General features: G+C 35.9%; 1 protein-coding gene across 4 annotated transcripts in view; it reads right to left on the bottom strand.

The window, feature by feature from the left end:
• Nucleotides 1–2,929: 2,929 nt before the first annotated feature.
• The window catches only part of Wdr37 (WD repeat domain 37), a 70,075-nt gene continuing 58,980 nt past the window's right edge, over nt 2,930–14,024 (bottom strand). For all 4 annotated transcript variants that reach the window (XM_021723064.3, XM_040276647.2, XM_005320334.4 and 1 more), the window contains 3 exons: nt 9,485–9,619; nt 8,836–8,950; nt 2,930–5,856 (listed from right to left, as the gene is read on the bottom strand). In XM_021723064.3, the coding sequence (XP_021578739.1) occupies nt 5,725–5,856; nt 8,836–8,950; nt 9,485–9,619 (382 nt within the window). In that variant the 3' untranslated portion in view covers nt 2,930–5,724. The remainder of the gene's footprint in view (nt 5,857–8,835; nt 8,951–9,484; nt 9,620–14,024) is intronic.

The following is a 14,024-nucleotide window of genomic DNA, read 5'->3' as shown; positions in this document are numbered from 1 at the left end:
AGGCCCTGAAAAGCAAAAACAAACCAATTCTAAAACCAGTAGAAGGAAGGAAATAATTCAGTAGAATGAAATAAATTAAATCAATAAAGAATTTTTTAAAATACCAAAAGGTCACTGAGCAAACTAAGCAAACAAAAAGAGAAGTGAAACTAAGCAAACAAAAAGAGAAGACCCAAATTAATAAAATTAGAGTTGAAAAAAGAGAAATCGAGACAGTCACTACAGAAATGCAAGTATTGTTTGGGACTTTAAAACCTGGAATTTATAGACACACATGACCTGCTAAAATTGAATCAAGAGAACATAGAAAATCTTGATAGACTAAAAACTAGCAATGAGGTAGAAGCAGTAATAAAAAGTCTTCGAACAAAGAAAAGCCTATGACCAGATGGATTCTCAGTTCAATTCTACCAGACCTTAAAGGAGAACTAATGCCAATGCTCCTCAAATTATTCCATGAAATATAAAGGGATGGAATATTTCCAGATTCATTCTATGAAGCCAGAACCACTTTCAGACCAAAGCCTGATAAGGACATATCAAGGAAAGAAAACTAGAGACCAATATCCCTCATGAACTTAGATGCAAAAAATCTGTAATACTAGCAAATTGTATTCAACATATTAAGAAGACTGTATATCATAACCATGTTGATTTTATTCCAAGGTTGTAAAGATAGTTTGATATGTACAAATCATAAATATACTTCACTACGTAAGTACAATTAAGGACAAAAATTACAGTCATCTCAACAGATGCTGAGAAAGCCTTTGACAAAATTCAGCACCCATTCATGACAAAAAACACTGAAGAAACCAGAGATAGAAGGAACTTACCGCAATATCATAATGGCTATATATGACAAACCCCAAACCAACATCAGAGTGAGTGGGGCAAAACTGAAAGCATTTCCTTTAAAATCCAGAACAAGACAAGAATATCTGCTCTCACCAGTCCTATTCAGAACTGTACTAAAAATTCTAGCCAGAGCAATTAAGCAAGAGAAGGAAATTAAAGTGATAAGAATAGGAAAGGAAAAGTCAAATTACCACTGTTGGCAGATGATATGATCCTGTACTTACAAGATCCAAAACATTCCACCAGAAGACCACTGGAACTAATAAACTAATTCAGAAAAATAAAAGGTTACAAAATCAACCTACAAAAATCAATAGTTTTACCTAGACACCAAAAATGAAACTGATTTAAAAAATCAGGAAAACAATCTCATTCCTGATAGCCTCAAAAAATAATAAATAAAACAATAAATCAAACCAAGGCAAGGACCTCTACAATGAAAAACTATATATAGAACACTGCAGAAAGAAATTGAAGAAGACACAAGATGGAAAGATCTTCCACGTTCACTGATTGATCGGCAGAATTAATATTGTCAAAATGTCCATATTACCAAGAGCAAAATACAGATTCAAGGCAGTTCCCATCAAAATACCAATGACATTCTTCACAGAACTAGAGAAAAGTCCTAAAATTCATTTGGAAGAATAAAAGACCCAGAATAGCCAAAGCTTTCACCTGGATGCCTCCATGGCCTCCATATCTGATCTTCACCTTGTACAGTTCACACAGAATAAAATCCACCATCTTCCCAAAGGCCTCTGAATGAGATGGTACCTGTCCATCACCCCAGCCTCATCCTGGACCCTCCACCCTTCACACTATGCTCTGGCTGCACTTAATTATTTCAGTACCTGCAACATGCTAAGTTCTTTCTCACCATTTTTGTATGCAGCTTTCCCTTTGCCTGGAATTATTCTTATTATTCCCTGCATACACCCAACAACTTTTAGGCTTCTGTTTAACTGTCATTTCCTTCACCAAACTATATAATGCAGCTCCCTCATGATTCTCAATCTCAGTTCACAAATCATAAATGGATCCTCCCCCAAAGTTTATCACATCTTTCACACAAGTTCTTACAACTCCAATGATCTGCTGAGTCTGTTTTCATTTTGACCACATGCTGCTTAATTCAAAAGGTATTTTAACAAATTAATTTAAAATTATAAATTTCATCTGTGTTCACTTTCAGCTTTTTTCTTACCATAATATGGACTATATATCACTTGTTGCACATAATAAATAAAATGTTTACAATTTTTAAAATAATTTTTTTAAAAATTCAAAATCATTAGAAAACAAAATTTATGGATAGTAAGGGAGAAATGTTTTTGCAGCATTTTGATGAAATTATAGCAATACAAGTCTTCTCTGTTTTATTCCTTATATTAATATAACATGAATTTTTGACTGAAAGTGTAAACGAAACTTGGACAATCACATGCTATGTGAGGAATAAAAAAGAAGTTAAACGGGAGAAATTTCTCACTTTTGCCTATGTGATTTAGGCAGTGAAATCTGCCAATAAGAAAAAGAACCCAGAACTCACTAACAAGCAAGAAATATCTAGTCGTACTTCAACACTTTCTGAGGTTTCTATAACATCCACAATGCCTCATTCACTTGAATTAGAATATAACAATGTACAAGTAAACATGACCAAATCCTGATTTGCATTCTTCCAAAATGGTGTCCAACTTTCTGAAACTGCAATTTTAACTCTCACACAAGCTTATTGTAATATGAACAATAAAAGCATTTTGATACTCTGAGAAATGTCACTTAAAACTTATATTAGGTCACACTGTTAATTTTTCCAGAAGAGTCTGGGGTGGTAATGGGAACAAACAAGCATAATTATGCATCATTTAATAAGAAATGGATAGGAAATATAACTCAATTGGGTTTTTAAGTCTAAAAATTTTTCAAATGGGCAATATTACAAATAACTTGCTTAAATGCCAGGCAACTGTAATTTTTATATAATAATGATATTTCACAAAGGAAAACATGAAAAAAAGTAAAAATAGTAAAGAGACTCCCAAATAAAAAAACTTTATAATAGTAATTATGGAACATGGATGTTTTAATGAATTTCATATTGCAATGTAGACACTGAACATTTAAAAACAATTACATTGATACAATAAAAATAAATGATTCCACAGAACACTTACAAATGCATACTTTTTCCTCCAAAGAAACTTGTTTTCACAGACTTAAGTAACAAATGATTTACATAATCTTCAGATTCCAAAATATGTACAAACTTTTGACTCTACAGAAACTTATGTGCAGTGATTGAGAAAAAGAATGTTGCTTTATCCAACAACAAATCTCTTATGATTTTTTGTATCAACACACATATTTTCCTTCCATTATTAAATGAAATCCTGGACACATCAGCACATAATAGTGTTCCTATTTCCAAACACTATTTCAAATGAGATCCCATGTGGCTGATAACACAACTTAATTTCAGCCACATGAGCACGCGCACACACACACACACGCACATATTAACCACCCCCCACTCCTTGAAAATAACACTTGTGGCCACAGCAGCAGTAGGATGAGATCACGTTAGAAGATGACACAGTAGTTAACAGTAAGTCACATCCTGCTCCTGAGAACTCTGCTCAAGCACCATTAGGGTCTTCTGCCCTCATGAAAATGAGTGAGGAGCCTCATTTCTGATGTTAGAGGCTGGTTCCTCCACTTAACAAGAGGTGAGCAGCTACTGGCAGTGAAGGTCACTAGTCTCCATAGAACTAGGTGGACATTATACATATATATTTTTAAAAGCTTCAAATCTTTTTCGTCTAGCAAAGACTGCATCTTAAATTTGATTTAGTTATTTGTGTACATTTTTCATGGTTTCTAACTATCATTCTTAGAAATCTAGATTTGCAAACTAAAATATAAGAAACCCAAGAACACAGCCTGTGCAGCTCATCAATGCCCTTGCATAAGCAGATGTGAGAGGGGATCTCTCACTGTAAGGTAAAATTAGGCCACAGTGAATATTTTGTTGCAGTACTCCATCAAGCAGAATACACTCAGGACAGCACAAGGTGGAACTTGAAATTCTAACCAACCACAATGAACAGCCTGACTTCAGTTCTCAAAAACACTGTCGTCAGACTTGTGATCAGAACATGTTGGACTTTAAACAGTTTGGCTTAAAAACTCAAATCATTCTAAAACGTTTGTAGTTTGCCCCTTAATTACTGGTTATTCTTGGGTCATTCCTTCCTAGCTGTTAGTCATTTCAGAATTACTCTAAATGATTCAGCTATGAAGTTCCTAAGATCAGCTCCTGTAGGACCCAAGTAAAAGGTGCCAACAATGAGGTGTTCCTCACTGTTAGTAAGCTCCACCAAAGGACACCTGAGCATCCTATGTACTATATCTTGCCAAATGGCTACCTATCCATTGCCAGTTCAGGTGTCCTCCTACATTACCACAAAACAGGGGGAAACACAAGAAATTGGGGGAGAGAACTATCTCCATGAGAGTTTTAAATACTATCTTCCTGTGCCCTCCAAGTGATTAGCCTCCAAAGGGCTGTATGTAAAGGATTAAAAATGTGAGGGGCAGTAACTGAGATGTCTCTTTATTAAAACTGTAACTCAATAAGAAACATAAACTTAACAAATATCAGATGAACAGTAATTTTTAAGAAGGCAAGGATAACAGGCTCACTCGTGCAGTAGTAGGATTGGCACTGAGAGGTATCCCAGCTACTCAAGACAAAAGCATCTTGTTACCTTTGAACTATTTGTTATGGTTATCATCCTATTAGCCTAACTGAAAAACCTTTTACCTTCAGGATACATTTGGTAGGATTGTCTTTCTTGCCTTCTAAATTTAATTCAGTATTCCAGCTATGAATCAAAAAGTGCTTTAGCTAGGCAACATTAAGACTCCAAAGTTTTCCAAATATTTATTTTTGAGGTAGTACTCATTTATTTGCATTGTTGGCTCTCAAATACCACCAAGGAAGTGAACCCATTTAGATATATGCAAATCAATGATGTAGAAAATAAATAAGATTCTGTTTTCAGGTAGCAGGGCCTTCTTATAAAAGGTCAAGTCACATTCAATGGATAAGTCATTTGAAACTTCTAAAAACTGTTTATAACTACAGCTATAAACTAAAGTGCTTTAAATTTTGCTTAATATCTAAAATCAGTGATTAGAATCATTATATTTTAGAATTTGCTAGTATGAGACCTCAGGCGATTGAAATGATTTTCTATAAAAAGAGCAGAAACTTTTTCTTTTCAAAAGAAACTCTCTGAATGTTGCAAATCCAGGCTATTTTTACAGAACTGTAATAAAAATTAAAATTGAAATTGAATTACACAATAGGACATGCCAAAACTTCACACAGAAGTAGATATGCCATCTTTGATCATTCCCACCACTCATTAGCCAATGCAAATGCAGCTCTGTACTCCTCCCAGTACAAGGTAGATATGTATAATTATTCCAGAAAATGTAACAGACTGTTTATGCCTCACACTAAGTACATAGGTTCACATTTAATTCACACAAATGTAATGCCCTACTGTTCATCTGTCAAATGTCAACAACTTACAAGCATTTTATGTACTGCATGGGAGGTGAGCTTCACTTCTACTGACCAGAGGATGCCAATATATACACACGAGACAAAAATAAAAAATATGATCACACATTTTTCTGTACATTTCATGCAAGCTGGGCACAATGTGAAAAGAACATATACAAAGCACCCTTCTCAGGGTGAAACTCTCACAAAAAAATGGCTGATTAATATGCAGAAAAGCCTGCATGAATCAAAGGTCCATGGCAAACCACCAAACTAATAAGTTGACCTTATTTTTCTTGTAACAATGCAGGAATGTTGATGTTCCAACCGATGGCTTGCCTATCAAACCCACAGGTGAACAGGTTGCAAATGGGGTGGTCTTCACTCCATGCTGAGCAGCATACCATTCTTCTGTGGCCCTATTAACAAACCAAAGTTAGTGTGTTATTCTTGAAACAAGATGCATACAATTCATCCAAATTCACAACTACACCACTCAAAATTACTGAAACAAAACAAGGAGCTGAGTGCAGTGGCACACGCCTGAAATCTCAGCAACTCGGGAGACTAAGATAGGAGGATCACAAGTTCAAAGCCAGCTCAGCAACTTAATGAGGCCCTAAGCAACTTAGCAAGACCCCTCTCTAAATAAAATATAAAAAACACGTCTGGAGAATGTAGCTCAGTAGTTAAGTGCCCACGGGTTCAATCCTGGTACCAAAAAAAAAAAAAAAAAAAGATGGACGAGGGGATAGCTCACAGGATTAGCCAAGTAAGAAAAAATTTTTCACATTGGCAAGAAGCTTTCAAGTGACAGACTGGTAAAGCCATGATGAATGAAGGAAGTGAGACTCACATCAGAAACACTTTATGATACTTTAAGAAAATAAAAGATTATAGTCAGAACAAATAAATAATCAAATGATCAACTTGAAATTTTTAAATGAATAAATGAGGCTTATGTGTATGTGTGTATGTGTTAAGTGAAATTACTTCAAGTACCTACCATTTTAACAAATAATTGATTCAGATAATAAAGAAGCTAGAAAAATACACTTAGTGACAAATAAAGACAAATAAATGGCCTTTCAGGGAGATTCCTACCATCTTCAGGAATTCCAGTTAAATACTGGAATATTGGGGAAATTACTGCAAAATAATTAATAATTTAGTGAATATGTGTATAGATGCAAATACTTGAGATACTGCCCAATATGAGAATGTCTGAAAGCAATACCTTAGGAATCATGCATACTTTCTAAATTAACATGATAGCTCTAATTGTTATTATTATATCATCAATAAAATACAAAAATTACTATTAAGTAAAACTATAAGAGATTAAGTAGAAGAAACACTCAATGGTACAAAATATTCCTCTGCAAAACATTCACATTGAAGAGAGAAATAAAATAGTCCACCCCCCCCCCCAAAAAAAAAGTGTGGGGAAAAAAGGACCATATAGCAAAGGGTTTCAATAGCTATCTTCTATTATTTCTTTGTTAATAACCCCCCCTCCAAAAAAAATCTGTTAACTGGCAAGAAACCAAGCCTTTAAACAAGAACTATTTGAAGATAAATGCAAAATGTTCATTGTAGAGACACTGAAATCATGTTGTTGGCAAGTGACAACATTACCCTGGATAAGCAATTCAGCTTCCTGAGGAGTTGGGGAGTTTAGAAGCGTTTGTTAATTACTTTTTGTTAGTTACTTTAATTTCATAAAGAATTTTTCTATGATGCACACTCGAAGAATAAAAAGCTCAATAATTACTTTCAAATAGTACACTGATATTCCACTGGGAAAGGGGAGTATGGCTGAGTTGCAGTAAGGACAGTTTTCAGAAACTGCATGTCACTAACAGAAATGGTGTTGTTATATTAGTGGCAAATTCCCACTTCATAATCTATCTCCATAATCACTCTTAAGACTATAGTTTTCAAAGTGTACCTCTAGTGCAGAGATGTTCTGGGGCTTAAGAACTGTTCTGTGAGATTTTAGAATGAAATGAGACTGGTATCAACAATAAGGAGCAGCCAAAAGGCAGCAACAATGGGGAATGCTGTACAAACTGGCAGCAACGCTCAGAGATGAGTGCACACACAAGCACAGGCACGTGGACTGGTGGGACTGAGGAACAGATGGTTTGTTTATTTCTTTTTGCAGCACTGCGGATTGAACCCAGTGCCTTGCACACCCTACATAAGTGCTCTAACACTGAGACACCTTCCCGTCATTCAAGGAATGAATTCTTAAACAGAACCAACTGGCTTTTTCTTCACACAGATATCACAATGACCTTCAGAAAAGATCAAAAGAAAACAAAACAGTGATTGTGTTGTGGGGGCTCAATTAAACACAAAAGCTTGAATAAATGCTGCCTTCACAAGCCAGGGAGTTTTTATTTATTAACACTTATTTCTACTACATACCAACTATTCAAGAGGCACTAACCAAAGTTATCCACAGCTAAGACTTAGGCCCCAAAGAACCTAGAACCAACCAGGTTATTATCTAAATGCAGGCTCCTAGGTGTTGTTTTAGAATATTCTGATTTCATTGGACTGAGCTAGTATCTCAAAATCTTGACTTACACCATGCACTGCAAACAACTATGGAGGTGTTTTGATACCATCCATCTCATTCCCCTATGCACATCTGAAATCAGTGAAGAGCAATCCCTTAATTTATAAGAAAGTAAAATTTAAAATGGGATTTCTTCTTCTCATGACAACCTGCCAGTGAAAGGAGTTTTTCTATTTGGAGGTAGAGGTAGGGATCCCATCTCAAAAAGCTCCTTCAGTAGATAACTAACATTGCTCCTGCCTGACTACAGTAACTACTTATCATTTCAAACATTTCCATTCTGTACAAATTCAACTGAAAAATATATAAGACTGTGCCTTTCAATATGGCAACCACTAATGCATGCTGATGAGCTTGCCAGATGTGGTTACCAAAACCAATGAACTGAACATTTGATCTTATCTAATTTTAAACCTAAAAATTTAAACTCAGGGTAATGGGAAACACTAAAGTAGGTTTAGAACAACTTGAGTATGCTTACTATTTTTTCAACTTCAAATTTTATAAACTTGAAACAGATTGCGTACTTCCAATAAAATTTAGCATCCAAAAACTTAGTAAGAAAACACAAATGTAAAACAGCTCTAATGTTTTTACAATGATTGCATGTTGCAATTATATTATTTAGGGTATAATTGATTAATGAAAATATGTTAACATCTTTTTTCTCACCTTTCTTTAATGTGACTATTAGAAAATTTAAAATTATATATGTGGTTCCCATTGTAGTTCTACTGCTAGACAATAATGATTTAAGGTGTGAAATTCCATATTCTCCTCTAATGTGATTTATAAACATCTTAACTGTTACCTGTCGACTGCTCCGGGGAAGCCGTGCTAGTCGCACTCCTGACATATCAAACAATCGCACTTGTCGATTGTCATGGGGGAGGGCTATGATTTTTTGGCCAACACATACATTGATCCTGCAAAAGAAGAGACAGAAAAAAAAAAAAGAATTGTGTTAAAATAGTTAAAACATAAATTTTTGAATTTACACATAATGATGTAGTAGGATATTGCACATTATTCACATTTCAGACAAACTAGATTAGCAAACCATAGGCACTACCTACCTATGGCATTAGAATAGAGACCAAGGTACTTACACATAGCTGCAAGACTATACACAGACCCCATACACATATGCACAACACAGGCACACTGTAATCCACAGTAGACAGAAACCCACCCAAAACCAAGATTAACTCCCTTCTCTTTTAGTAAGTAAACAAAAGCCCTACAACATCTGGCCATAAATGACCCATTCTTATTATTATAAATCTTATTATATCAATCTGACTTCATGCTAAGAAAGTTAAGTTCATATGGAATTTATGAATTTGCATTAAAGGATCAATAAAATACATTCCCAGCTATCAGAATCATTTTTCCCAAGGCCATATCAACTAAATCCTAAATCTATGTAAATAAGGCATTAAATTACAATCAATCCTTACCTGTTAATGGCAGAGTCTGTGCGAATAGTTGCAATTGGAGATCTCATGTTTTTTAAATCCCAGACTTTCACTGTACGGTCATCACTGCCTGAAACAACGTTGTCTCCCACAGTGAACACGGCAGAGGTTACAGTACTACAAGTAAAGGGTAGAGGATCAGACCCTCAGTAGAATAGAAACAGGATGCACATCTTCCCACACAATACAATAAACACACAGCCCTGCTTCTAGAGATGGCAAGAGGGGCAGAGAAAAGAACAGAGACATGCAGGCTTACAATGGTATTCTACTCTATAACCTGCTCCTAACTCTCCCCATAAGTGTGCTACATAACTTACATATTTTTTCCTTAGTATAATAGAAAAATACAGTTTATTCTACCATATCAAAGCAATGGAACAAAGAGAAGTTACTAGAAAAACATGGATTAAACAGAACCTTTCAAAATTTCTACATATTTGGGTCTGCCAGAGAATTTCTTAAAAAAAAAAAAATATCCAACTACCAATCTCAATTTAATATAGAAATTACAGAAAAACACTCAAGACAACTCAACAACAATTCAAAAAATGGCAAAAGATTTCAATAGATAGTTTCTTAAAAATATACAAATGGTCAAAACACACATGAAAAGATGCTTACTATCACCAATCATCAGGGAAATGCAAATCGAAAACACAATGAGCTATCATTACACATTAGGATGGCTATTATCCAAAATACAGAACCAAAAAGCAGGTAATAAGCAGTTATAAATATAAAGAAATCAGAACCCTTGTGCACTTCTCCAGTGGGGATGTGAAACGGAGAGCCTCCATGGACAGCATAGTAGTTCATCAAATCACTAAACAAAGAATTAAAACCCAGCAATTCTATTTCTGGGTATATACCCAAAATAATTTAAAGCAAGTACTCAAACAATGTTCACAGAAGCATTGCCTACGATATCCAAAAAGGGTGAAGTAACTCAAATGCCCAACAGCAGAGATTAAAAAAAAAAACAAAAAGTGGTATATGCATTTACACAATATTCAGCCATAAAAAGAAACTAAAACATGGACAAAAGTTTAAAACACATAAAAATCCCACTTATATGAAGTTTCTGGAAGAGGCAAATTAATAGAAACAGAAATTAGAAAGGAGATCATCCAGTTCTTGGAGGAAGGTGGGAATGGGGAGTTTAATAAGCCTCGAATTTCTCTTTAGAATGATGTAAAGTTTGGAAATAGCGGTAATGATCCCTCAACAATGTGAATTTATTTAATGCCAATGAACTATACACTTAAAAATGATAAAAATGTTATGTATATTTATATATTTGATCACAATTTTTTTAAGTTTGAGAAGAAAAAACATCAGAACTGCTTTCTTTGAAATGTTTATATAACCAAAAAACAATAATTTTCTTTTTAAATCAAATATAAAATACATGACTGGGGGAAGGGACCGGGTTTCATGAGAACAGAGGAAGACCTGAAAAGGCAAGACAAAGAAATGAAAGAATCATATGCTGAAGAGAAATATATGATTCCTAAGGAAGCTACAAAAAAAAGAGAAGACAAAAAAATTTTAATTTAGTGCTAAGCTATTTCATAAACTCTGCTCTTGAAACGTAAAAAAAAACACTGTGTCTAATATAGTGCTAAGTATTTATGTTCTAACACATGAAGTTGAATTAACAATATGAAAAGACCATGAAGACTCCCCTACTCTCTCTTGCTCTGTCTCTCACATACACACATACATACACACACACACACACACACACACACACACACACACAGGAACAAGAGGTAATGTCATCATCTGATCGCATCTTTGAAGAAACTCAATCAAAATCTTCAAAGTAAACTCTCTCTCTCTACTGGCTGAGGCTGTCTCAATCAGTGATGCTAACCAGTAATGTTAACCTTCCTCTCAAAGGAAAGTCACCCTCACCTGTTAGAAAATAGTTAAGGACTAAAATAATATAATAACATTTGAAGAAGAAAGGCTGAAAATTCAATCATCTCTCTGCTCACTGGCAAAGATCAATAAGAAAATATGATAAAAATCTTACTTTTCCAGTCAACTTTGGACCAAGATAATTTGCTTATGTGTGAAAACATGATCCACTGTAATGGAAGAACACTGAAAAGGCATAACTGGATCATTTCCATTATAAGCAGATGAGTTCCCATTTTTACCATGCATCTCTTCAACAGGTCTCAAAAGGACTTGCTTCTTGCCTAGTGCAGTGCCAGGTGTCCATTTTATTCAATATGTTAATAATAAATCACCCCAGGACTCATCCACCCCAGAAGATACTGCCCAATTTCAGGCCAGAATCCCTAGACACAAAGATGTGGGGGCAAGAGCGTCTCACAGAGACACAGGCCTTAGCTTTACCACTAACTGGGGTCACTCACTCTGCACAAAGCCTTAAAACACATTTCAGTACTCACTGAAGCATCTAGAACAAGTGTATAAATTTCTACCTATCCATGAAACAAGATGTCCTCTTATCTTCACAAATCATTAATTTGCATGGGTAAAAGCTTGATTTCTACATCCCAAATTTACATCTATCAACTGCTTAGAACTTAGTAAGTCCAATATAAATGCCAGTTGTTCCTGTCACTGAAGCTCTACTGTTGAGATGTGATAGTGTGTTCTATTCAGACACCTGATAATATGAGCACTATCCAGTCACTATGCCCTATTCATGAAAACCCTCTTAATTTCAGACATAAGATTATGGACATAAGTGAAGTTCTAATTAAGCTCTGCTGCATTAATACAAGGTTTTTAAAAATCCATCAAAGTAGCTACTAGGAATCCAGGAGTCTCAGCAATGCCTGAAAAAAAACTACGACATAACGCTGAGCCCCATGAACACAATCAGAAAATATGATGGTGATGACATTTTCACCAACTATCTGTCTTCTCCAGACAGTCTTTGTCACAGCACACATTCTACAGCCTGAATTTGCTAATTCCCCATCTTGGAACTGACACTGGGTGGGAGCCTTCTCTGGGGGGCCTCCTGTGCTCTGCAGGGCTTGGCAGCCTCCCTGCCTCCATTCAGCAAGTACCATCGTGCACCACCTCCCCACATGTGACAACCAGCAAACCCACTGTACTACATGTACAGGGACATAAATGAAAATACCATCCTGCACACAGCAATAAACAACAAAGGAAGAAGTGGGCAGAGACAGTAAATCTTTAAAAATGAACCCATCTGAATTCTTTATTTAAAAAAACAACAATGTATGGACATGACTATAAATTAGGTCTTACTGTTCCTTGAATGCAAAGGTTACAGTAAGGTTTCAAGAGTTCCAACTACTAGTAGACGTTTGAGAAGAGGAAGGTAAAGATGCCCACTGACTTCTCTTTGGACTTACAGTCTTCAGGAAGTTCGGGCCAAGTTAAATTTCAGCTAACACTCTACTAAATCAATGGGGGGGAAGCCTCAACAAAAGATCATCTAACCTTATGTTACTGAAATGCTAAAAGACATTAGGTTTTAAATAAATCACAATCTTGACAGGTATTGTAGGGACATCAAAAGAATAAAAAAATTGGCACAGAGGCAGTAGTTTTAAAGGCACCCTTAGACCATGGGTCCCACAGGGAGGCTGGTGAGCTACAACTGCTCACTGGAAAAGCTTCAGACTCTGCCAAACTCCAGCAAAACTCATTTATCTTGTCGTGGAAAGCAGCAGAGCATGTACTTCCAGCTGACAGTATGGTACCTTCTCACCACACACCACTGCCCGATCTGGAACATTCTGCTCCCTCCGTGGGTCTCAATCAATGGAAATACTGTAATGCTAGCACTCCTCATTAGGACTAACAGCTGTCTTCCTAGTCACACAGAGACACAAAACTGCTTTGCATAACAATCTGCCGAAATTTCACGGCTACGAAAAAAATATATGATGTGGAAAATGCTGGACCATGAAATGCTAATGCAGTGTTTTTCTGGCACCATGTCAAAAATTGACTATAGAATTTCCATTTCTTATTTTTTAGATGTATATTCCTACAAAATAATCTTTTGATAACTAAAGAGCAGACTAGTGTGTTCATAGAGAGCAAGCACTCCCTAACTAGAAACAAGCATATGAGCCTTTCCTTGAGGCACAGACCTGTCGTTCAAGGTACACAGACGTCATCTTTAAAAAGACTACCTATGAAGATATCATTGGGACATTATCACTTTGGCCAGTCAACTGTTACAAATATATTCCAGTACTGAAATACAAGTGCAGGTACCACACCTAGCTCCTCCAGTAGATGCTGACCTTCAAACAGCACTGTGTGGAACTGGAAACCAAAGCATGCTCCGATGGGCCAACCCAGAGCCAGCTAAAGCACCTGCACAGAGCACTGCACAATGCAAGGAAGAACGAGGCACAACTGCATTCCTTATTTCACAGTACTCAGACTGCCAAATTCTTTCCTCACTATCCTTTTCCAAACTTATATAAAACCAAACATCCAACAGACAAAACAAGTCCTCACCCTGAAGTAGCCAGACAGCCTCACTAAG

Source organism: Ictidomys tridecemlineatus, chromosome 10 (genome assembly GCF_052094955.1).
Source record: "Ictidomys tridecemlineatus isolate mIctTri1 chromosome 10, mIctTri1.hap1, whole genome shotgun sequence".
NCBI classification, from domain to species: domain Eukaryota; kingdom Metazoa; phylum Chordata; class Mammalia; order Rodentia; family Sciuridae; genus Ictidomys; species Ictidomys tridecemlineatus.
The sequence above is the reverse complement of the archived record's forward strand: the minus strand, read 5'-3'. Positions and strand labels throughout refer to the sequence as shown.